Source organism: Panicum hallii, chromosome 1 (assembly GCF_002211085.1).
Source record: "Panicum hallii strain FIL2 chromosome 1, PHallii_v3.1, whole genome shotgun sequence".
NCBI classification, from domain to species: Eukaryota; Viridiplantae; Streptophyta; class Magnoliopsida; order Poales; family Poaceae; genus Panicum; species Panicum hallii.
In genome coordinates this window covers 7,115,079-7,139,885 of record NC_038042.1, presented here as the reverse complement: position 1 = coordinate 7,139,885, position 24,807 = coordinate 7,115,079, and the positions used below count along the sequence as shown (strand labels likewise).

Here is a 24,807-nt window from a genome sequence, read left to right as displayed (position 1 = left end):
TGCATACAGCATCAAAGACCAACAGTGCGCAAGTAGATAGATCGTCTAGTACGACACATAAAAGCAGGGAACTAAATGTTCGATAAGAAACAACAATAAGAAATGTTAATTAAGCAATTGAAAGCAATGTATGCCTTCCATGTTTTTGATCGTATTCATGCCAACATCTATCTTTGTTGACATAAAAAAAATGCCCCATTGTGAATGTGGTCACCACACGCTAAATTATTCACTGTGTTGGTCATCTTGCGACGTGGTAGAAGATGGGGAGCGTCATGAACTACATATTATTACTTGAAGTCTAGGGCCATATTAATTGATGATGCAGCACTAGAAAAGATCAATCTGAGAAAATTGAAGTTTTCTTCTCACCTTCAAGCCTTTTTTGCACAGCAACGCGAAAGCAGGCTCCTCCCTTCTCCCCTTGCACACAGTCGCAGCTTGGGGCCGGGCAGCTGCCGCTCAACACCGCCACCAGCCGCGGCGTCACTGATGAGGACAATGGCGAGGCTGGATTTGGACTGGCTTGGGACTGGATCGGAGGAGGATGGCGACGACCGAGCGGCGGATTTGGTGTCTGCGGTGGGCGGCAGTTTGCATTGGTGGATCGGGAGGCAGGAGTTGGACGGCTAGGATTGGATCAAAACTCAAATAAAGCTTTTTTAGATTAAGGAAACATTCCGGCCTTTAACGTAAGTGAATGTCTGTAGCCAATCCACTTGTGGATAAGGGTCACGAGAGTTCTTACTTGTTAGACTCTAAATATCAAAAGAGGACCTCAAAAACACAAGAAAGAAAACTCTAAAACAAAAAAAAACTCTAAAACAAATTTGATGATGACTGGAACCACATCAACCAATTGAGCTTAAGCCAACAGCCTATATGTATATATATATGTATATATATATATATATATGTGTGCTGCGTGCGTCGTGCTTTCATGGTTGACTGCACACGTGCATTCAATTAATTTAAACTATATCCAAAATGTATATATACCCTCAGACTAAGAGCCCTTCGTTCTCTACGTAAAATATTCTCTTCTCGAAAAAACAAGATCTAGGTCAGAAAAATTAAGAATCCAACACCGTGCCATGATCAACTGCATGTACTTGTGTGCTTACACCATCTGATAGAATATTGCCACGTTGTATGCGCTACTTTCTCCTGTAAATTAAAGAAGGAAGAAGAGCACTAATATATAAAAAAAGAAACAATAGAGGAGGAAGAAAGCTAAGCATTATTGAGTTCCATCTTTTCCACTGGACCGAGAGTATGATTAAGTTTAGAATGTATCGATCAATTCCTTGAAGAGAAACATAAATATGTTTTAGGACACAAGTCTAGAGTCTAGACAGTAATCAAAGAAGTTCACGAAAACATATACAGGGGGGCCATGCGATTCAACTAATCCTGTACTCTAGGAACTAACCTGTCAACATTTTGAGTTGACTTTGAGTGTTATGGAGCTAGAACTTTCAGATCCTCGGTATCTTTTGCGTTAAAAAGGTGAAGTGAAAAATCAAATATAGCCAAGAGAATATTTCACTGGCCCTATCAAGGTTAAAGAGGGGGGGGGGGGGGGTCGGGGAGAGAGAGAGAGAATATCCAACAATCTCCTAGCTTCCAACGAGTCCACGGTCGCTATTCTCTTCAAATATTCCATACTACTGGTTTCTCAAGGTATGCACCATGCATGCCGCACACACTATAAATATCACACCACCTTGCAGCTTGTACCTTCAAGGCACAGCTAGCTAGCAGCCTAGCACCACTCTAGCTAGGCTCCTGCTGCACATACACTCTGCTCACGCTCCAACTGAAAACGTAACTGAAAATGGCCAACGATTCCTTGGTTACATCTCGTGTGATAGGAGATGTCTTGGACCCCTTCTACAGCTCCATTGATCTCATGGTACTGTTCAATGGTGTGCCTATTGTCAGCGGCATGGAGTTGCGCTCTCCGGCCGTCTCCGAGAGGCCGAGGGTCGAGATTGGAGGAGACGACTATCGTGTTGCATATACCCTTGTAAGTTGTGATCTATAGTCTCCTCTGTTGTATGTTATCGTTGGGGAAATCTTAATTATTATTGCACATGCTTCGTCATTTTACTCTCATCTATATTTTTTTTATTTTGTGTTTTATTAACATGGACGCAATAATTTGTTGTTGACTGTGAATTTTGCCACATAGGTGATGGTTGATCCTGATGCTCCAAATCCAAGCAATCCGACCTTGAGGGAGTACCTGCACTGGTGAGACCAGCCGTCCTACTAGCTTGCAGATAGCCAGCTACACCACCCATAGCATGCTCACGTTAGTTGTTGGCTTGTTGCCCACGACGTACACTATCTTCCATTTGCAACTGTGCTTTGTAACCATTCGCATCCTCCATGCATTCAGAGGTGCATGTGTTACGCGTGTCAAGCAAGTGGACACACGCACACAGTATATATAAGTTGGTCGGCGTATACATACGTACTTGCGCCAATGGTATGTTGTTTGATTTGATTCGTGGGTGTACAGATTGATCGATGGTGATGAAATGTTTCATTCATGTCCATGCAGGATGGTGACTGACATCCCAGCATCAACGAATGACACCTACGGTGAGTACGCCTGCAGATGCATGCATCAACAGAGATAGGATAGGAGCCTAGCTAGCTTACAGGTTTCCATGCATGTTGGAAATGGGCCAAGAGATTTGCTGAATGATATATTGTGCATGCAATGGTGCATAGAAATTAGAGATCACACAGTAATGCATGCACACAAGTTCAAACTTGAATTTCTACTTATTATTTGCCTGATCATGACCAAATTAGCACTACTACAAAAATAATACGCAGCAACGCTATATTTTTTTAGGAGCGGGTCAAAAGGTAATCCACTCCTATAAATTGAGCACGGTTACTTTAGCATCTGACCCGCACCTCTAGAAATGCCATCATTTTCAGGGACGCGTGACGGCGTGAACCTGCCCCTACAAATGGTTCTATACAAAATAATTCACAACTTTTTCAGATGACCTCAGATGAAGTTAAAATTTATATCAAAATTGTAGAGGTTGACGAGATCTAAAACTTTATAGTTGATAACTTTTTTATTAAAGATTATTTAATAGTCCAAAAGATTATTATAAGTTCTCATATGGCTATGACTATATAGTATCTCATACAACTCAAGTCATACTTTGAGGTTTCCACAATCTTAATCTTTATATACAGTAAAATATACTTAATATATTTTTTATCTATAGTTCATAATAATCATAGTGTAGAAGTTTCACCTTTTTTGATTTGTTTTGCTATATGTAAAGATTTAGATAAATTTTTGGAATAAAATAGAAAAATATTTTTAGAGGTGGGTTGTGGCGTCACCCGCCCCTAAATATGGATTTCTAGTGGCGGGTGATGGCATGATCCGCCCCTAAAAATTAATTTCAGAATTAATATAAAATAATAGCATACCTTACAAAGTCATAAGTGATTGTGTAGTGTGGTGGAGAGGAGGGTACGTGCGAGGCTGGAGGTAAGCGGTTCGAACCCCGGTTTACAAAGTGTGCATATTTCATCATAAAAATCGTACCTCTGTAGTAGAGGGGGTGTTGATAGAGATATTTTTTCTTTTTTATTTTGCTGTTTTTGATTTTTTCTAATTTTTTTCATATTCTGGACATTGATTTGCAGGGGCGGGTCCACCCCTGCAAATCGATTTCTAGGGGAGGGTGATGCCGTGACCCGCCCCTAGAAATCGATTTTCAGGGGCCTACAAATAACTATTTTTAGCTGCGAGAAATAGGAGCGGGTACCGCACCCGTCTCTAAAAATATGATTTTACCCACCTCTAAAAATCTTTTTTAAGCAGCGTAGCTTACTCTCTAATTGGATGCAAATAATTAAACAGGCCGTGAGGCGATGTGCTATGAGGCCCCTAACCCGGCGACCGGGATCCACCGCATGGTGCTGGTGCTGTTCCGGCAGCTCGGCCGGGAGACGGTGTACGCGCCGTCCAGGCGCCACAACTTCAGCACCCGCGGCTTCGCCCGCCGGTACAACCTCGGCGCGCCCGTCGCCGCCATGTACTTCAACTGCCAGCGCCAGAGCGGCTCCGGCGGCCGGAGGTTCACCGGGCCCTACACCGGCGGCCGACATGCCCCGGCCCCGCTTGATTGATGATATGATGACCTCGTCGTCGTCTTATCAACTGAACTCATTATTGAACGTACGATGTGCATGCATGGGGTGATCGATCGACAACATCTACAGAGAATAATTAAGAAACTTATACAATATACAATAAAGTAGGGTGCGTGATAGACGCCTATAGTTCTACCCTACCGTTTGTTTTGCCCTCAAGATTTCGGCAAAAACCTAAGCCCTTCCTTGTTGGTGTGTGTGTATACAAAATTACAAATACATATATTGGTGTGCCGTTTGTACGCAGGTGTGGTCAAGGAAACGAACAAATAATGCATGCTGCAATAATAACCATGCAGGAAAAGATATATATCAATGTATTATTTTGCACTGGGACAATGGCATGAATTTCGCTTCAAGTTTTTTCGTGCACGAGTTGTACGCTTGCAATGAAAAACATGCATGTACAGATGTTGAAAACACTGAAAAGTGAAACCTGCAAAAAATCTATGAAATAAAATAATCAGACTTTAGCTGTAACAAAGATAACTTGAAGATCACATACAAATTTCATGGCAAATTAAATGCTTTATTTGTACGTACAGATCATGTATGAATATTTTTTGCAATCTTATTGTGCGTGTGAACAAGAAACATGCATGTTCTACAGTTTGCCAAGAAACCGTGCTTAAGAGACTAGAAAAATCATAAAATATCCTATTCACACTGGATTTTTACATGTGACAAAAAATCTACGAAGCTACGGACGAAAAGCACAGATCCCAATGCGTAGGTTAAAAATATGGAATATGGCTTTCAACTTGAATACTTGCTAACTAATTTTAGAACATGGCTAAATAAAAAGAACTGCTCTGGGCTCTAAAAAATTAGTCCAAGGTGCCAAGACGATAGTAAAACCATTAAATGTTAGGTGATATCCCACGCGTTGCAGTACGAATTCTAAGATTATTTTAAAAGTGAAATCCAAATATGCATTTAGTAGCATGACTGGTATGCAGAAAAAATAGTCTTTGTCATATCCTATTATCTTTTCATACATGTGAATCCAGGCTATAGGAGGAACAACAGCCATGTGAAAAGTGAAGATATGATAATTTGAAAACTAAAAAAATATAAAATATATACAATGATATTTCTACTGTTGCTGCAAAATTGAGTCCATATGATATGATGCTACACCATTAAAGGAAGCAAATAGTATATTAAATAAGACACATTTTTAGTCTACAAATTAATCCTTTTTTCATTAATCTAAAGTTTGAAGACTCAACAAATGGATCTTGCATTGTATGCATGATACAACCTGCAATTAAATCAATAAAAAAGTTAAGTCTAAGCTAGATGAGAAATCCCACAAAATAATAAAGTGATCAACTTGCAAAATAATTAAGGCTGGGCTGCTCATGAAGGAAAACTAGACTAACTCGTGCTGCTGCTGGGATTCATTCATGTTATAGAAAAAGAAGGAAAAAGGGTCAGGTCTTGGTTAATAGGTCAGGCTGTGTTAGATAGTTAACTAGCAGGTTGGGTTAGATTTTGGTAGGTCCAGGTTAAAAGTTAGGATTAGTCATTAAGATTATTAAGGTCATCCATACAAAAGAGAGGGTTGTTATTGACATTAACAAAAGTAGCCACTCTAGACAAAATCATTAGTTGTTACATGTTAAGGATCACAATACATACAGACTAGTAGAGAGACATCATTAAGATCACCCATATAAAAGAGGAGGCTGTTATCGATATTAACAAAAGCAGCCACCTCAAACCAAATCATTAGTTCTTCCATGTTAAGGATCACCATACATGCAGACCAGTAGCTGTTATCGATATTAACAAAAGCAACCACCTCAAACCAAATCATTAGTTCTTCCATGTTAAGGATCACCATACATGCAGACCAGTAGAGAGGCGGGGTTCCGGAGAGTTCTCTAGCTCCCACCAAGCTTACTATCCTTTGTTTCAGACCTAGTTGTGGAAAAGTTCTTTGGCATTCTTCTTCGATATTTTACTCTTATTTGTCCTATCAACATTTTGCTATTAGTCCTTTATAGGAAAGGATAAACAACATATTTTTTATTCTTATATTGCAAAGGGCTTGATAGGTACCTTTGTTTCATGATTCAAAATAATATCAGAAAAAGAGACATCATTTAACTCCTAAAGCAATCCTTGTGATATAGTGGCATCAAATAAGACAGAGTGCCAAAGAATAACCAAAAAATTCTGTAAATTATGAAACTTGTTTTAATTTTCATGCCTCATCAGTGACAATTTTGGAAGCTGAAGAACCCTGCAAGTTTTGACATCTCATGAGATTGCGGTAAAGGTCTTTGCCCTTCAAGCATACAACAAATCACAAGATTGCTAGACAACATTGAACGAAGTTTCACCTAGGCATATATATATGACCACGCCACCAGATAACTCATCAATTATTTATTTACGTGAAGAACTAATGTCCCTTTCTTTAGTCTTTGATTTCTTGAGGTGCAAAATACAACTTATATGTTTATGAGAAGTTAGATCAACTTATCATATTTTCACTAGATGCTTCATGCTGGATCTCTCCCTTCTTGTAGCTGATCTTTATTGGTACACCACTTGGTGTTGCAAAGGCTTAGCCACTTGGTAATTTCATAATTATTGTATTATCTTCTGAACCTTGAACAACTCCAGATTGTGGATTCATACATTCAGTCGGTAGTTCTAATGCACTTGTAGTCCCCATATTCACTGAAGCTTTGCCACATTTCAGAGTTCTTTGTTCATCTAAGTCAGAGGATGTAGAATTCACCTCAGTACATACAACTTCATGTCTTTCTCCATCATCATTCAAGGCAATAGTATTTTGAATTGTTGTATTATCACCATCACAAGTGTATTCCTCAAATCTTGGTGGTACATTTGACAAATCAGAATGTTTTTGGAAGGCAATATCATTGAGTGACATCCTTATAACACTCTTAAGAAGTTTGCTCATCAAAGGTGATTCATTTAGATGAAGGCGTTCCTGCAGCTGAAATTCTTCCAAGTAATATTGAACTAATTCCCCTTGTGAACTGCTAGTTTCACAAGAGCTTGGTTGATTTACTGTGTGAGAGCCTGTCACCTTGGAATATAGCATGTTGCAAGTTTCCCACTAGTATGGAAATCTGATAAGGAACTTTGTACAAGCCTGCATTCATGGTTTGCAGCCACGACCAAGGCATTCATAAGAGCAGTGCATGCATAATGATCTTTATGGGCATAATTTTTGGCAAAAGTTATCAACCAAACAAAATTTGGGGTAGATGGTATTTTCTATATATATAGTAGATATTGCTCAAATCTAGAATAACTTTCAGTCAACTTTCCATAGGAATGCAGAAATAGTATCATAGGATAGATGGATAAAGCAAATGATAAGATGTTGTCTTTGATACAAAAGTCAACTCAAAAGTTGGTCAAATGGACATTCAACTGGTACAAGGAACAAGAAGCGCAAAATTGAGTCCATATGATATGATGCTACACCATTAAAGGAAGCAAATATTATACTAAATAAGACACATTTCTAGTCTACAAATTAATCCTTTTTTTCATTAATCTAAAATTTGAAGAATCAACAAATGGATCTTGCATTCTATGCATGATACAACCTGCAATTAGATCATTAAAAAAAATAAGTCTGAGCTAGATGAGTAATTCCACAAAATAATAAAGTGATCAACTTGCAAAATTGAGTTCATATGATATGGTCCTGCATAGTTGTTTGAAGCAAATTATAGAATAAACAAGACATATTCTAGGCTAGTATAGGGGCAGCAAAACAACTAATTATATGGTGTGGAAAGGCATCAATTCCCTCATCATTCCTTGGGCATGAACTCTTTACAAACATCACAACCGATGCGTATTTGATGGTGATACTTCAAGCATGTAAGATGCCCTGTTGATTGGCAAAGTGGAGCTCCTTTTTTGGAAGATGACTGTGGCTTCTTGATTCTGCCTATTAACTACCCTAGCCCCTAATCGATCATGCTTGAAGTTTTTTTAACCATAATCAATGAAACAAAATGCAACAACCAGATGAGTGGTCTTCCCTTAAGGCAATGATTAAGAATATTATTACCACTAAAGCCCTAACAAACTGAATAACCTTATTCTAAACCAAACCACCAACTAGATAAATGTTAGTTGATATCCTTGTTTACCACTAGGCCCAGTTCAACAGCAGACCATACCTAAGATTTTGAGGTTCCGGTGCGAAACACAAACGGGATCCTAAACTAGGAAAATTAAAAAACTAAAATATACTCGAATTCCATTATATATCTGCATACTATTTTGCAATACTAAGAACTACAATACCATTATGCTAAATGAGCAAATGAAAAATCTTCCTTATAGCCAATATCTTCCTAACTTCTAGTAAAAAACATCATTATATGGTATTCTTCAAATCATAAATCTCAATTATTCCAAATTTAATCTTCTCTACAACATTATTTTCAAGTACAATTTTTGCCAATCCATTGAGTCTTTCATATGTCATAGTACTACTCGTGTAGGACTTTAAGAACTTCAATTTTGAAGAATTCCGCTGATGGAATTACCACAATGATAGTTTACAAATTCTATATGTAATAAGGGTATTAGTCAAATGTTCCCTTCATTTCACAAACTTGGGAATATCAAGAGGGCCTATATCTTCCTTAGGGACGAAATCTTAGAGGAACTTTAATTTAATTTCATATGTAATTCTTTACCATCGATATCAGTATGTTAATCATTCTTAAGTGCCACCTCAAGATAAGCTCAAGAAGATAGGGACATTTTCTCATCTAAGGAGCCCAATTTATATGAAGTAAACAAAAACTTAAAAGTATTTTGGTACCCCTTGTATTGTTCAAACCTCCTAGCTAGTGAAGCAGTAGCTTGATTGTTAGACCCGGGACTGCTCACGTGGTATAGATATTTCTAAGATAAGGGATGCAGTATTGTCCCATACCTTATACCTGTTGTGATATACTCGGACTCAGTAGGACTTGAGTCCAACCAGAGTAGAACTCCAAAGCTTGTACCAAACTAGGATACCTGTAACCTTATCCCACCAGAGTATATAAGGACGGGCAGAAACCCTCTCCAAACAACAACCAATCTAAGATAATAAAAACCATCACATAAGATGTAGTGTATTAGGCAACATGCGGTCCGAACCTGTCTAAACTTTATGTTGCTTGCACCAAACTTTGAGTTTCTAATCTCGGCGACACCGTAGCTACAATCCTTATATAGTAATCTTAGGGTATCTCTAGATAGGTTTGGCGGTAAAACACCGACATGATCAATAATGGATAAAAAATTATCAATTCTAATTGACTCCTCAGCAGATTGTGAAGTAACAGGTGCATCATCGAGGTCTCGTAAAAGCGTCTTTTCCTTTTGATTTTAGTATTTTAAGCTTGGTTGGGAATGCTGACTCAATGTTCATCTCGCATGTTATTTCTTTTGTAGATTCTAATTTATTTGGAAAACTAGTTCGACTGTAGGATGAAACCAGAGCGCATTGCAGCAGGAACACAACGGAAGCACTACATCAGAAAGGAGGATTAACCAGTAGCAAATTGGATTAGTTGATCAATGGCCTGCCTAGTAGTCATCAAGGATGGATGGACATGAGCTCCAAGGCACCGAGAACTACAATGGTTTGGGAGGCACGGGGATCATGGTAGTTTCTCTAAGGAGGAGAATGTTGCTCGAGCAAATCGTTATTGCAATACCCCCACACCAAAAACAACCATCCACATTGTACTACACGATATTTTTGTAGTAGTCTCTTCATGCTTCAAGTGATCACCTCCTAGATCCTAGCACCACCAATAAAAATACAAAAGATAGCAGCTTATAATTCGTTTGAATTATGCACTGTGCAACCTTACCGATGTTATGATATTTGTCGAGTGAATCTACCATCCCTGATGATCAAGCATCAGGATTCAACTATATGGATGTCGCATGTAATGAATTCGATAATGAAGAAGGTGCAAGAAAAAAAGATTAGGACGATAGAGATTGCTTCGCTTCACCCTGTCAGATAGCAGCAGTTTTGTTGATCTAGTTTTAAGGTCAAAGGAGGGGGAGGCAGCACAGGGTGTGGTCGCTTCTTTTATATCGGATGAATCTCCTATCCAAAATTCAAATTTGAGGTAAATTGTAAACCCGTCCATAAAATTTAAATTTGAAGCTGTTCAAGCGTGGCGTGGAAGCACGCCTAGATCACGATAAGCTTATTACACGCACGAGTTTCAACTCCCCACGACTCCAAAGCCCACACTCCAAACCAAACACGTCAATTATAAACATCGGGTTGCGCGAAGCCAAAGCGTCCAAGCAACCGCTTCCTGCTCCTCTTACTCGCTCCGCCCTCTGCCACCGCTCGACTCGATCCCGCGCCGCCGCGCCATGGATCGCGCCGACCCCGCGCGGGGCCGCCTCGCCGTGCTCTCCTCCCACCTCGCCGCCGGCGCCGTGAAGTCGGAGGGGCTGGAGAGGTCGCCGGTGTCCGCGGCGGCCCCCGGACCCCGCGCCGGCGCGCTCGCCGTGGTGGACGGGAGGACCGGGAAGCGGCACGAGGTGAAGGTCTCCGAGGACGGCACCGTGCGCGCCACCGACTTCAAGAAGGTACCTGCTCTAGCGAGAACGAATTGACGGTGGCGCAGTGCCGTGATCCGCGGGGGGATCGGAGTTCTGGGGTGCGATTGCCGTCGCGAAGTTGACTGGCTTGCTGCGGGGACCGGTTGGATTACATTTAATAGTTTGTTGGGGTTCGATTGTGCCCGCCGGTTCAGTAATTCTGATGCGGTAGTTGTAAGCGTGTGATGCGATTGGCTGGAGCAATTTGTGAATTTACCTATCTATGCACAAATCATGATTGATGGCAAAATCTCGTTGAATTAGCCGCGGGAGCCATCACTGATTATGGGTCCGGCTGAAGCTTCTCTGTGGTCTGTATAAGTAGAAACTTGAAACTAGTACCACTACGAAAGTCATTTCCACATCTCAAAACTTGGGTTGGTTGAATTACAGGGCGCAGTTGCAGATATTGGAGCAATAGCTGATTTCAATGAGTCTGGCTGAAGTTGCTCGGTATCCATAATTCTAAAATAACTTCTACTAAGGAAGTTGTTATTCGATTTCAATGCTTGAGTTGATTGAATTGTATGCTGTGGTTGTGATGGTGCTTGAAGTCACCACCTGAATTCTTTGTTATTCCTGCAAACATCACACTTTAGTTTGTCCATGAATTAGTTTGAGATGTAGCACCATAATATCTAGAAATATGCTACTTGCATAGACATGGACCTTCTGTGATGCTTCCTTTTGGCAACAATATAAGGACCAGGCAAAGGTTAGATGCTGATCCTTTTTGAAATATTTTGCAGATTACCACCGGAAAGGATGACAAAGGTCTTAAGATTTATGATCCTGGTTATCTCAATACAGCCCCAGTTCGTTCATCCATCTGCTACATTGATGGGGATGAGGGAATCCTTCGCTACAGGGGATATCCAATTGAAGAGTTGGCTGAAAGCAGTTCATTTGTAGAGGTGGCATACCTCTTAAGTAAGTTTATTAGCCTTGTTTTTCCAGTTTACTGTTGGTTTAACCCTTCTACCTTGCAATTGTTTCACCGACTAATGTGTTGTATTCCCAGTGTATGGGAATTTACCTACTCAGAGCCAATTGGCAAGCTGGGAATTCGCTATTTCACAACACTCTGCTGTTCCCCAAGGACTTTTGGTATGTTCTGGTATCATTTGTTTTTATAGCTTGATATGATTGCAATATATTTATTTTAATTTCTGATTTTGATCTGGATTAAAAACTAACAAGTTGTCACTTTTTAACGTTGGCAGGACATCGTACAATCAATGCCCCATGACGCTCACCCCATGGGTGTTCTTGCCAGTGCAATGAGTACCCTTTCTGTCTTCCATCCAGATGCAAACCCTGCTCTTAGAGTAAGTATCGTGTCAAAATGCACCCATCGAGACATATGATTGTTCGATTAGTTCAAATACAGTTAGCTGGGATTTCGAACCATTAGCTAGATTTTTATATTTGAATATAATGTCCTGGACACTCAGCGAACACACTATACTGATGTAGGGTCAAGATCTTTACAAGTCGAAGCAGGTGAGAGATAAGCAAATTGTGCGAGTACTTGGGAAGGTATGCCTGGTCATCTAGTTCCTTTAGTTAATGTTATGATGTTTAGAATATTCATCCAATCAAGAGATCATGCAAACTAAAATGATTGTTTCTTGATTTTTGTATGCCTTTGGCTTGATTCCTTATATTTGTTCAGGCCCCAACGATAGCAGCTGCTGCATACTTGAGATTAGCTGGAAGGCCTCCCATTCTTCCTTCAAATGCTCTTTCTTATTCAGAGAACTTCTTGTACATGCTGGACTCTTTGTAAGTTGCATCGCCTTGAATACTATAAACTTTGCATTTTGATTGTGCCGTGTGCATTTATTTTCCATACATTTAACTCAATTCCATGACTGTAATATTGATACAAAATTTCTAATTATAATAATTTTGCAGGGGTAACAAATCATATAAACCAAATCCTCGACTTGCGCGGGCTCTAGATATCCTATTTATTCTGCATGCTGAACATGAAATGAACTGCTCCACTGCTGCGGTTAGGCACCTTGCTTCAAGGTAAATCACTTACTAAATTCACCTCCATGCAAGTGAATGTGTAACTGTTTCCTAATGAGATATACTATGTCTATAGTGGTGTTGATGTCTTCACTGCTCTTTCTGGTGGTGTTGGAGCTCTATATGGCCCACTGCATGGTGGTGCAAATGAGGTAAACCATATTGAACATTGCTCCCCTCTGCGCTCTTGCATTCAAAATTTTCTACATGTTTCTGCTGCCATCAGAAATTAGGCCGAACGTATCATTTGTGATAGTTTTTCTACAATCATCCAAATAAGGTTATCCTTTTTGTGCTTATTTAACCTTTCTTATTTCTTAGCTATAAGTTCAGCATGATTTCTTTTTTACATCCTTTGTCAAAATGAAACTATCAGACATCATAGCAATAGCTGAATTTCCACTGTAGCTTCTAGATATCATTCTAGCTTCACATGTAGAAGGTGGCAAGGTGCTAAATGTTATTTTCTGTATGACAGGCAGTGCTTAAAATGTTAAATGAGATTGGAAGTGTGGAAAATATTCCAGATTTCATTGTAGGAGTAAAGAACAGGTGACTATCACTCTTATCTGATATGCATTCTGGTGTGTGAAGTTCTTTAAGTGAAAATATTCAGTTTGTTACCTTTTTATTGCTCTTGACCTTTTCCTTACAAGATTCATCCGTTCATTCATATTTAAGGAAGAGGAAGATGTCCGGTTTTGGTCACCGTGTGTATAAGAACTATGATCCTCGTGCTAAAGTCATCCGGAAATTGGCAGAGGAGGTTTTCTCAATTGTGGGGCGGGATCCACTTATTGAGGTTAGTTTCATCTGATTTAGCCATAGTCGGGACATATCTCCTAATATATTTTTATCTCAATTTTAATTAGTGAAATTTTGGTTTTACTTTTCTTGCAATATGGAGTAATGGGGACATTTTTTCCTGACCATGAAAAAGGGTGCTAAATGATAATTATCTTGTTATGTGTAACTTTTGAAATACTACAATATGGGCCCTTCTTTTTTAAATGGTAGACAATTGACCCCGTAGAACTGAGTAAGATGGAGTGAAATTTACTTGCATCTGAATCTCAATGATCTACATAATAGTTATCTTGTTATGTGTAACTTTTGAAATACTACAATATGGGCCCTTCTTTTTTAAATGGTAGACAATTGACCCCGTAGAGCTGAGTAAGATGGAGTGAAATTTACTTGCATCTGAATCTCAATGATCTACATAACTTGAGATTTTGTTAACTGTGGTTCTCCCAGTTTCTTAATTTAGTGGTGATTTTGCTAGGCTATATGGTAATGGTTTCAAATTGAATAAGCAATTCAAAACAGTTTATTGTTTGCAAGCGATGTTTGGTGTACTCTTAAGTATTTGTAATCGACCATTTTGCTACTTAATTATTTTCCATCTCATAAATCCTGAAGATACTCAAGAAATGGAGATGTCAGCTCATATTCTGTACCTCTCTCTCTCTCTCTCTCTCTCTCTCTCTCTAATTGAGGGGCCAGAGGCTAGAGTAGCCCCTGTCACCTGGACACTAGGCACCGGGGCACTCTACCCCAGGCGAACCGCCCTCCACTCTAGTGAAAGCGCGTCCGACGTGATTCAAAACCTGGGCTGCTTACTCCAAAGCTGGAACAGCTAGCCACCCAGGCCTCCTCCCGTTCCCTATTCTGTACATCTCTCAAAATGAGAATTCTAGACGACGTTGCTTTTGTGTGCTACTGGAGGAGTTCCTTGGCAAAACTAACTGGGTAGTCTTGCACTGTTTTCTTATGCCCTGTCAGGTTGCCATTGCTCTGGAGAAGGCAGCACTGTCAGACGAATATTTTATCAAGAGGAAGCTGTATCCAAATGTGGATTTCTACTCTGGACTAATTTATAGGTATATCATTTAGAATCGACTCTTGCTTTTCTTCACTTTCTTTTTCCTCTTGGTTGGTAATTGGTATTACAATTGTTAATATGGTGTTGGTTTTCAGGGCAATGGGATTCCCTACAGAATTTTTCCCTGTTCTGTTTGCCATTCCTAGAATGGCTGGTTGGCTAGCACATTGGAAAGAGTCGCTTGATGATCCCGATACTAAGATTATGAGGCCCCAACAGGTCAGTATGTCACAAAAATATTATCTTCTACTATTACTATATTTGTTTATGAATCTGATGTGAACTCACAAAATGAGTCATTAAGCTGATAAACGCTAATGATAAATTCCCGCCTGACCATTAGCTTCCAAGACTTTGTTTCCGTCATGTCTTTCAAGATAAACTTGGTTTTTACATACTTACACAACATTTCTTCTGGTCGTGATGTTTGTTATTTCTTCAGGTGTACACAGGCATTTGGCTGAGGCATTACGCCCCTGTCAGAGAACGAGTGCCGCCAAGCCAGAGTGAGGAACTTGGCCAGATTGCCACCTCAAACGCTACAAGACGACGCCGTGCAGGTTCTGCCCTGTAGAAGAGCTGCAACATGCAACGGCCAGCGTACACAATAAACAAGGGACCCCTCTTGGGCCCGAAAAAAGGGCCAGGGCACACCTGAACTTGGAGGTGTATACTTTCTGTTGTCAAGTATATAGGCAATAATATACTGCATCGTTACATTGTAAAAACTGTCACGAGGCTTGTGGAGAACGTTGCGTTCTGTTTCTTGAACTTTCCCTAGGATAAATGAAGAGCTTTTACACGATTTGCTGTCTTCTACTGTAACTCGTCTTTCCAGGATTTCAAAAAAAAAACTGACGTCTCCAGGAGTACAAGCAGATATACACGGCATCCTTGTGTGACATCAAAATGAATAATACACATGAGCAAAAAAGAGTGTTGACGACCTAGGCACTGACAAGATGGCCAGAAGAACATTCCTCACGAATACAGACAATTTCATGAGGACAACAGATTATCTGAAACAAAGGATGAAATGAGCCTCCATGGAAGATGTCTGAACAAACATAAACATTAAGCTAAAGCCCCCTCAAAATTTTTCGTAACGTCCATCGGCAGCAATAACAGTTTCAAACAAAAATTCTGCAATACATCTCTGTGCTACACCATATTACAAGTTGTAAACTTTGCACAGTGAAAAAGTCGATACAAACAAAGCAAAGCTTATTGCTGCAACGGGGGTTCTACGCGGTCCAAATTTTGCTGCCACAGCCAGAGATCTGCTAGCCTGCTTGGCGACTGAAACTTATGTGGAGAACGTCCACCTGGAACTGACTGGCTTTGTTCGAGGAGATGCCCAAGCTCTTTTGCTTCGGAGGAAGGACATGATATTGCTGCACAGGAGACACTAAAGCATAGTGAGACCAAACGTACATATTTGCATAAGCAATCAAGCTGACACAAGAAAAAAAGATACAAGTATTGAAATGCACCATCCATAATGGATTCGTGAAAGATCTTGACATAAATATGAAAACATTAAAGATCCAGATCCTGAAAACTCTACAGCTTAATAGCCAAATTGTAACATTTGGAAATAACATAAAACATTTGTTTATCTAGAACGATACATATAAGAAATGGGACTTACAGTTGTAGATACATTTTGCATTCAGTGCCGCCTTCTGTCTCTATGTTCATCTCTAGAATAGCGATCTTCACGATCCCTCCTTGAATTGTAATATGAGCCATCATCATGCCTTGACCTCTTGGAATCATGGATATCCAGATCTCTAGCTCTGTGACGGCCATGCTCTTCATGCCTTCTCTCATCACCTCTGTTCTGGTGGCCTCTGTATCCCTCTTCTCTAACTCTACTTGAATTCGGGTCATACCGATCATCTTCTAGTTTTCGTTTGTAGTCTCTCTCCAAACCATTTCCACCTTTCCTTCTATCTTGGTCTCTCTCCCTCAGTCTCTCTTCCTCCCTCTCTCGCTGCCTTTTCTTCTCCATCTCTATCCTCTCTTCCTCCCGCTGCTTTTGCTTCTCCAGCTCTTTCCTCTCTTCCTCCCTCTGCTTTTTCTTCTCAAGCTCCTTTCTCTCCTCCTCTTTCTGCCTTTGTGTATCCAGCTCATCTCTTCTCCTCTCAACTTGACTCCTTTTCTGTTCCTCATAGCTATCTGCACTCATGTCAGACTCGCTGCTGCTGAGGCTGCTGCTGCTGTAATCTGAACTCTCACTTGAGCTGGCCACTCTTTTCTTCTCTGGCACATCCTTTTTTGTCACTGCTGCATTCAGTTGTCTTTTCCTATCACGGGAATAACCATCAGATTCTGAATCAGTATCATGGCGCTTGCGCTTATCAATGTTCTTTCCATAGTTATACTCCTTTCCTTTGATTTTTTGTGCTTGCTTATCCTCTGTAGGGTTGTGATGATACGACTTTTCAAGTTTCTTCTTTGCTTTGACACGAGTATCTGAATCAGTCTCTGATTCATCACTATACTTGTCTTTCCGAAGCACCTTGCTGCGTGGTTTCTCACCATCTGAGCCATGGTTCAAATTCTTGACAGACTTGTTAGTTCTGTAGTCATCATCCCTTGGGTCACTCTTCAGTCTATCACGTTCAGATTTGTGGTGAGAACTATTTCCTTGTTTTGATCTCTCACCTTGGTCACTATCTGAATCACTCTCAGATTCACTAGAATAGTTGCTCTTTCTAACAGATTTTTGCCTTTTCTGATCATAGTCACTGTGTGAACCGCCCTTGTACTTGCTCATTCTGGGTTTCTCATCAAGGTCGCGGCGAGAGCTTCCCTCGTAATTTCTTGGTTTCTCATCCTCAGAGTCATGGCGAGAGCTTTCCTTGTACTTTATGGGCTTCCCATCGTCAGAGTAATGGCGAGAGCTATCCTTGTACCTGCTCTCTCTTGGCTTCTCATCCTCAAAGCTCTGACGTGAGCTCTTCGTTGGTATCTTCTTTCTTTCATCACGATTGTTCTTCTCGAGTTCTGTTTTCTTCTTCCCATAATCACTATCTGTATCAGACTCAGAATCATGGCGAGAGCTCTTCACTAGCATCTTCTTTTTCTCATCACGACTGTTCTTTACATTTTCTGTTTTCTTCTTCCCGTGGTCACTATCCGTATTAGACTCAGAATCATCACGAGAGTTCTTCACAGGTATCTTGTTTCTATCATCACGATTATTCTTTGCATGTTCTGTTTTCTTCTTTCCATACTCATTATCAGTATCAGACTCAGAATCATGACGAGAGCTTTTCACTGGTATCTTCTTTCTCTCATCACGAATGTTCTTTGCTCGTTCTGTTTTCTTTTTGCCATAGTCACTATCTGTATCAGACTCGGAATCGTGATGAGAGTTCTTTCCAGGTCTTGCCTTCTTCCGATCAGTTTCAGAATCATCACCATCTGAAACAAGACGGGTTTTCTTGCTGTGTTTCTCTTCCTTCTTCTCATCATAATCAGTCTCTGAATCATCTTCAGAATCATGGCGAGAACTCTTCTTCTTTTTCTTCTTTGTTTTCGTGTCATGTTCCTGTTCTGAATCTGAGTCATACTTGCTCTTCCTTGAACTTTTGCTCCGACTCCTTTTGTCACTCCCTTTTTTCTTTTTGCTCTTCTTAGCATCCTTTCCACCATCCTTCAAATCCTTGCCGTCCTTCTGCCCAGCAGTATCCAGTTCCTCAGAATACTTACCAGGTACAAGCTCCCCAGATTCCACATCACTTTCCACGTCCCCCTTCTTCTTTACATCCTCAGCGTCCAGTCCAAAAGCAGCCCTCAGAGTCTCAAGCTGCTTCTCCTTCCGTGCCGCAACATGGTGGCTTTGTGTGTCGGTAAACCTGAGAAGGATGTACCAAGTTGTGATCAGAACTTAGTTACCATAAGCAAACAGAACAAACAAATTACCAACTGTTAACATAGTGAAACATACACATCTGAGCAGCTAGGAACTGAAGAAATGATAACCACACAGAATACACATAATAAAAACACACGAATATGTAAAGAGAAGCTACGATTCTCATGTGTAAACCCTGAGCAGCAATTCTGCTTAAAAAAATGACATAATCGTAACACTAAATTGTATGTGAAGGAATTGCGTAGTATTTTCCATTGCCTACCCTATTCTGCGGAATGTCATCCCAAGGAAAAATATGAAATCGACTTAAAACATAATAAAATGAAAAGACAACTTTTCACATGTGCATAGCTAGGAAGTGAAGAAATCACAGCAAAGAGATAGCAAATGCAAGAACATAAAAGCAGAAGCTACAATCCACATCCAAGCACCTGCTAAAAAGAATGGTGACATGATCCCAGAAAATTAAATGGAGGCATCCAACTAAAAAGAATGCTACATGGAAGTATTGCAAGCACCTGCTGCCATCTATACTATATAGATATGCAATCCCATCAGCGGAAAAATATATGTAACGGACAAAAACTAATGGACACTATAAAAAGGAAAAAGTTCAATTTACTCCCTTCAAGTATAGCCAAAGTCTGAATAACCCCCTAAACTATGCCATTCAGTTCGTTTTATCCCATAATACAATTTGTCTTTTTTGTTTCTCAAATTCTGAAAGACGCCAACAAGTGCATACCCTCTGCTGCCCGGTAGAGACGGGCGCCCTCCCCCTGCCTCCTCCGCCGCGGCCGCGGCAGCGGCCTCAGCCTCCGCGGCCCTGCGCGCCTCCTCGACGCGCTCCTCGATCTCGCCCTCCGTGTAGCCCTGCTCCTCGAGGGCGTCCCTGAGCACGAGCAGCTTGAGCTCGACCTGGCGCTTGCGGTCGTGCTCGAGGATGTCCCTGTTGGGCTTGCGCATCCCGCCGAGCCCGGTGCCATCGCCGCCGGCGGCGTCGGGGAGCGGCGGCCTGTGGGGCCCTCCCGGCCCGCCGGTGGAGCGGGGCTTGATGAAGAACTTGTTGGTCTGGACGTACCCGTTGGTGCCCGACCCCCGCGCGGTCTGGAGCCCGATGCCGTTGTACATCGCGGCGGCGGCGGGCGGGGAGACGCCGGCTGGGGTCGGCGACGGCGGAACCCTAGCTAGGTTTTTGGTCGGGGTTGGGGCCGCGGCGTTGTGTACGCCGTGTCTTGGTGGCTCGGGCGTCAGATCCCCAATTCGAGTTGGGGAAACGATGGGGGCGGGGGGAGGCCGGCGTGGGTTGATTGATATTCTGGTGGTGGGCCAGCGACTCGAGTCGGTTTGGGTGGGGCCGCACGTCGGTGTCTGGTTGGGTGGGGAGAAAGGTGATTGGTAATCAGCCGAGCTGCCACACCACGGGCTTCCACTTTCCACAACAAACAGCCCGATACCGCTGCCGACTAATGGGCCGTCTCACATGGAGCAGACGGTCACCACCTAATGGGCCGGACAACCCCTGCCTAGACTCATTTCGCCATATCATAGAATTTATAAGCAAGGAAGGGTCATTTTTAACTGTCTACTCAAGTTAAAAAAAAAAATCTGAACCTGCACTGAGTTTATGGAACGTCACCGTCTGCAGTGTCAATCTGGAATGGAGCACAGATGTCACGTTTCTCCATATGAGGTTGGCTACCAGCATAGCTGACAGAGTGGCAGCATAGTTTGTTCTACAGGCTGCACGGAGCATGATAAAAGAGGAACAGAAGGGACAGCCGAGTGCTTTTAGTGTACCAGCCGCACTTACTAAAATTTAGGATTCCTTCTTTGGTTTAAGAGAATAAATTTCGTCAAAGAAATAGGAGACAGCAGATTGAAGATTGGAGAATCGTTCCTGATAGAAACATAAGCGACGGCACACAGACCGAACATTTCAACTCCTCAGATAGGTCTCTACAACAAATGGGTCAATCACCATGTTGGCACGAACAGACTGCCAAATACATATATATCAGTAGCATAAAAAGATATGTATAGTATATCATATCTTTGTAAGATCACTTTTACCGCTATAGTGTGATAGTGTATACATATTATCTTCACCGTAACAACGCACGGAGCATATTTGGTAGCTAGGCTTAAATAAATTAACAAGAACAATACCTACAACTTTGCAAACATTAATAATGAAAGGGACATGGATAGAGCAGGCTATTAACCCCACGGACAAGTACTCCACTCAACATAAGCAATATAAATTGAAATCGTCCATTTGACCGTGGCGGATGCAGACGAGAAAATCACTGGCCGGTCCGGTGGTCACCCATCTAATGAACGGTTCCATTGGTGTACAACCCTGCACCATTCTCCACAGTTTTAGCAGGATATTCTGATGCTGGAGCAGACACAACCTTTGTCTGATGTTGAGTTATAAACTGTGTGAGCATTCCTTTAATCTCCTCTGAACCCTCATTCCCTGGCATCATCCCGGCCTTCGGATGCGGCAACAGTGCCCCAGAAACATCACCCCAGTAGTCAGAATTGGCCACGTACCACTCCACCGTCTTCCTCAGGCCCTCCTCCCAGTGAGTGCGCTCGGACCATCCAAGGCCCTTGAGCTTCTCGTCGTCCAGGAAGTACCTCTGATCGTTGAATGGCCTGTTGTCAACAAACTTGATGGTTTTCTCAGCATCCAGGTTGAAAATCTTGCAGATATCTTTGGCCACGTCCATGACCGTCCTCTCCTTCTTTGTCCCAATGTTGTAAACGTGCCCGACTTCCCCGCAGTGAAGAATGACCTCGAATGCCTCGGCGACATCCTCGCAGAAGAGGTAGCTCCGGACATTGGATCCGTCGCCATGGATCGGGAGGGGCTCCCCTCTCATGGCCAAGAGAATGAACTTTGGGATGAGCTTCTCGGGGAATTGGTTAGGGCCATAGACATTGTTTCCCCGGGTAGTGATGACAGGTAGACCATAGGATCTCCCATAGGCCATAACAAGCATTTCTGCTCCAGCTTTGGTGGCTGCATAGGGGTTTGTCGGGAGCAGCTGTGACGCCTCATGGTTGCCAACAACTGCATCCTCATCTGTCTCTCCGTAGACCTCATCAGTGCTGACATGGATGAACCTCTTGATCTGGCCAGTGATCTGCCGGCAGGCCTCAAGAAGGACATGCGTACCATAAATGTTGTTCTTGGTGAACTCAAAAGAGTTTCCAAATGAATTGTCGACATGTGTCTGGGCAGCAAAGTGCATCACAGTGTCAATGTTCTCTGTGACAAGGATGAAGTTGACAAGATCGGCACTCGCAATATCTCCCTTGACAAACTTGAAGTTTGGCGACGAGCTCACGGGCAGCAGGTTCTTCAGGTTAGAGCAGTAGTCAAGCTTGTCGAGGACGACGATCTTGTAATCAGGATAGTTCTTCGCAATACGGGTCGCGACATGGGAGGCGATGAACCCAGCAGCTCCCGTGATAAGGATGTTCTTTGGTTTGTATGGTGTCGCCATGTCCTCTGTATTATTGCTTCCGAAATCCGGCTGTGAAAGCAACAATATAATTAGACAGGATTAACTTCGTCAACATGATTTCAGCATAAAAAAAAATAGCATGATGTAGAATCAACCAAGTACTGTAGATAAGAATCCATTCAGGTAGGGGAACATAAGATGATTCTTGCACTACTGGAAGATAACTACTTGTTAAGATTTTCATCACCGATCTTTTATGTACCATCAGAAATTGGGAGCTGCAAATGTATCACATAAGAACTCTAGATACAATTAACCTCGTTAATGAATGGAGCAGGGCTGCGCTTGTCGTTCTAAAGAAAACTCTAGATTCAGGCTATTGAAATTAAACAGAGTAAAAGGACACAGTCATTATAAAAGTGAATGCAAAGTTCAGTTTCCTATTATATTAGGAAAAGTTCCAATGGTCATGGATCAGTAAAAAGTTTATGAATGCATGGCAAGATATTCCATACGGTGTGTCCACAAGACACAAACGCGGCCGAAATTGTATTGGATGCCACAACCCTTGGTACACTTTACGATTTTTTTTTCCTAAGAGCTAATTGCAGAATGTGGGATAGGGATTGCGATAATTGCAATACATGTTGGAGGGAGTAGGTTGCTGGGAGAGTGGAACGACGGAGGACTATGACAACCCCGGGAAATACTAGCTAGTACAGTAGGAAATAAAAAGAAATGGTGCCGTTCCGGCCGGGCTGCGCAAATAAGCGAGCACCTAGCGTGCAGTGCCCGGATGCTGACGGCCACGATAACAGAAGGAAGAAGAGGTCACGCGCCTCACCTGAGGGAGCGGAGGTGGGAGCAACGGGAAGTAGCGAACGGCCGGCCTCTGTTGATGGGAAGGAATGGGCGAGAGGGGTCTTGTTAATATACGGATCGGAGGCGGTGGTCGGTGCGCGTGAGCCGGGGGAGAGGTAGTAGTAGCACGGCGCCGGCGAGGTTAGTACACGGTGCGGTGGAGAAGACGCCCGCCCACTGCACGCGTACCCGCCCCCGGCCCCGGTTGTCTCCATCTCGGCTTCTGCAGCACAGGAAACACGAGGCGAGACAAAGACGGGCGCGCGGGACCAGTTGCAATCCAATCCAAGGGAAATCCATGGCAGCGTATGCAACTAACCCCAGCCAGTGTTGGCAGGTACGGTGCAGCCTTTGCTACGTTACCTACGTACTAGTACGATTCATAGCCAAGCTATATACTACTGGTACATGTATTCTGAGTTCGGTTCAATACCTCTGTCCGATGTCCCAACGGAAAAAAAAAACTCACAAGATCTGAGTAGCCAATCCAGAGACATACCGTGATATTGCTAATTAAAGCCCTCTAGCGTGCGACAGTGGTTGTTTGGACCCAAATACTAATGGTGTTTGGATCCAAATGCTAATGATCAAAAGTACTAAACTTTAGTATTAGTTTATCCAAGCAGGAATGCCAGTAAAGAGTAAAAACCCAGCATGAATACTAATAGTAATAGGTACTAAAAAGTTTAACACTCAATTTTAGCCTATCCAAACTTACTGAATTTCACGGGAGCAAAATTCCTACATTGTACTCTAAACAGTGAAAAAATAATATTAATGAATAATAATTCCTTACGTCTCACTTGAATCTGTTTAGCGGAGCCGACGAGGAACACTAAAGAGTCATCGACTCATCATTCGTTGGCCATCAATCCAGCTGTGATTGTGAGTCCAGCAGCCTCAGCTCCCGGGTCAGGTCTCACTCCTGTTGACCTCGTCTGGCACAGGGTTAGGCGCATCATGTGGTTCGTGCGCAGCCGGGTAGCTACTGCATTACTCCGAAAACAGAGTGCTGGTCACGTCTCTGCATGATTACAATCACATGGGTTTTAATTAATTCGGCTAATGGAGGCAGCCCCAACCACAAACCCCACCTACTGCGCAAATGAACTGCCCTGTCCAATTTCTCTATGCCCCACAAGGGGGCCATGCATATTCCATACATATGCATGGGGGCGGAGCTACGTGTAGTTGTCGTTGTCAGCTGACAACGACGATATTTCCGTAAGCAAGTGAAAGTGAAGGTCGGAAGAGCTCAGTTTCATTCTTCATTATTTGATCTACGTTTTTTAGCAAATGCAAAATATCAAGTAAGCGACTAATTATTTTGATAACCTATAATATTCCAAATGATGATGCTAGGTCAGTCTTAGTATATAGATTCATTGCATATTACCAAGGCTGAGAACTTGGTAAATGTGCTGGAGTGTTATGGTGATAAACTTCTCTCTCATCCCATGAAACTCTTCCTTCTCTCTTCTTATAATTACCCTGCTATGTAAGCAAATTTGCTGATGTGACATAATATTTCATACCTATGAAACTCCATTGAGACTGGCCGCAGTGTACAGTTTCATTGCACAACAGAAGAGTGTAATGGTGACGAAACTCCTCACTCATCATATATAAAACTCTCCTTTCCCTCTTCTTATAATTACCCTGCCATGTCTGCAAATTTGCTGATGTGGCACAATATATTAATACCCATGAAACTGTTTATGAAACCCCATTCAGACTAGCCGCAGTGCATAGTTTCATTGCACAGTTACCAAGATTGAGACTTGGTAATTGTGCTAGAAGAGTGTAATGGTGATGAAACTTCT

The 24,807-nt window shown here is 42.0% G+C and overlaps 4 protein-coding genes across 5 annotated transcripts; 2 read left to right on the top strand and 2 right to left on the bottom strand.

The window, feature by feature from the left end:
* The first annotated feature begins 1,837 nt into the window (after window positions 1-1,837).
* Window positions 1,838-4,176, top strand: LOC112895336 (protein FLOWERING LOCUS T-like). Its single transcript, XM_025963288.1, has 4 exons — window positions 1,838-2,029; window positions 2,195-2,256; window positions 2,570-2,610; window positions 3,908-4,176. The coding sequence occupies exons 1-4, from the start codon at window positions 1,838-1,840 to the stop codon at window positions 4,174-4,176; spliced, it is 564 nt and encodes a 187-aa protein (XP_025819073.1).
* A 6,293-nt stretch (window positions 4,177-10,469) lies between these two features.
* LOC112878748 (citrate synthase, glyoxysomal-like) lies at window positions 10,470-15,563 on the top strand. The gene is made up of 13 exons (XM_025942960.1): window positions 10,470-10,824; window positions 11,586-11,766; window positions 11,858-11,943; window positions 12,060-12,164; window positions 12,313-12,375; window positions 12,512-12,621; window positions 12,754-12,873; window positions 12,950-13,025; window positions 13,352-13,425; window positions 13,555-13,675; window positions 14,659-14,756; window positions 14,854-14,977; window positions 15,201-15,563. The coding sequence occupies exons 1-13, from the start codon at window positions 10,606-10,608 to the stop codon at window positions 15,330-15,332; spliced, it is 1,509 nt and encodes a 502-aa protein (XP_025798745.1). The 5' UTR covers window positions 10,470-10,605; the 3' UTR covers window positions 15,333-15,563.
* Window positions 15,564-15,727: 164 nt separating this feature from the next.
* LOC112878747 (serine/arginine repetitive matrix protein 2-like) lies at window positions 15,728-19,921 on the bottom strand. 2 transcript variants are annotated; one of them, XM_025942958.1, is made up of 3 exons: window positions 19,390-19,921; window positions 16,410-18,624; window positions 15,728-16,166 (listed from the first exon to the last, which is right to left on the bottom strand). In XM_025942958.1, the coding sequence occupies exons 1-2, from the start codon at window positions 19,773-19,775 to the stop codon at window positions 16,431-16,433; spliced, it is 2,580 nt and encodes an 859-aa protein (XP_025798743.1). In that variant the 5' UTR covers window positions 19,776-19,921; the 3' UTR covers window positions 15,728-16,166; window positions 16,410-16,430. The 2 variants fall into 2 exon arrangements, with proteins under 2 accessions (XP_025798743.1, XP_025798744.1); XM_025942959.1 differs by having other exon boundaries at window positions 15,728-16,152.
* Window positions 19,922-20,663: 742 nt separating this feature from the next.
* On the bottom strand, window positions 20,664-23,120 carry LOC112878466 (trifunctional UDP-glucose 4,6-dehydratase/UDP-4-keto-6-deoxy-D-glucose 3,5-epimerase/UDP-4-keto-L-rhamnose-reductase RHM1-like). The gene is made up of 2 exons (XM_025942825.1): window positions 22,969-23,120; window positions 20,664-22,190 (listed from the first exon to the last, which is right to left on the bottom strand). The coding sequence occupies exon 2, from the start codon at window positions 22,160-22,162 to the stop codon at window positions 20,978-20,980; it is 1,185 nt and encodes a 394-aa protein (XP_025798610.1). The 5' UTR covers window positions 22,163-22,190; window positions 22,969-23,120; the 3' UTR covers window positions 20,664-20,977.
* Window positions 23,121-24,807: the final 1,687 nt, after the last annotated feature.

Coding starts and splice junctions, on each gene's coding strand:
- LOC112878747 (XM_025942958.1), bottom strand. CDS start 19,775: ATGTACAACGGCATCGGGCTCCAGACCGCGCGGGGGTCGGGCACCAAC. Junction 18,625..19,389: donor TCTCTACCGGGCAGCAGAGG/GTATGCACTTGT, acceptor CATCCTTCTCAG/GTTTACCGACACACAAAGCC.
- LOC112878748 (XM_025942960.1), top strand. CDS start 10,606: ATGGATCGCGCCGACCCCGCGCGGGGCCGCCTCGCCGTGCTCTCCTCC. Junction 10,825..11,585: donor GCGCCACCGACTTCAAGAAG/GTACCTGCTCTA, acceptor AATATTTTGCAG/ATTACCACCGGAAAGGATGA. Junction 11,767..11,857: donor AGAGGTGGCATACCTCTTAA/GTAAGTTTATTA, acceptor TTGTATTCCCAG/TGTATGGGAATTTACCTACT.
- LOC112878466 (XM_025942825.1), bottom strand. CDS start 22,162: ATGGCGACACCATACAAACCAAAGAACATCCTTATCACGGGAGCTGCT.
- LOC112895336 (XM_025963288.1), top strand. CDS start 1,838: ATGGCCAACGATTCCTTGGTTACATCTCGTGTGATAGGAGATGTCTTG. Junction 2,030..2,194: donor ATCGTGTTGCATATACCCTT/GTAAGTTGTGAT, acceptor TTTGCCACATAG/GTGATGGTTGATCCTGATGC. Junction 2,257..2,569: donor TTGAGGGAGTACCTGCACTG/GTGAGACCAGCC, acceptor ATGTCCATGCAG/GATGGTGACTGACATCCCAG.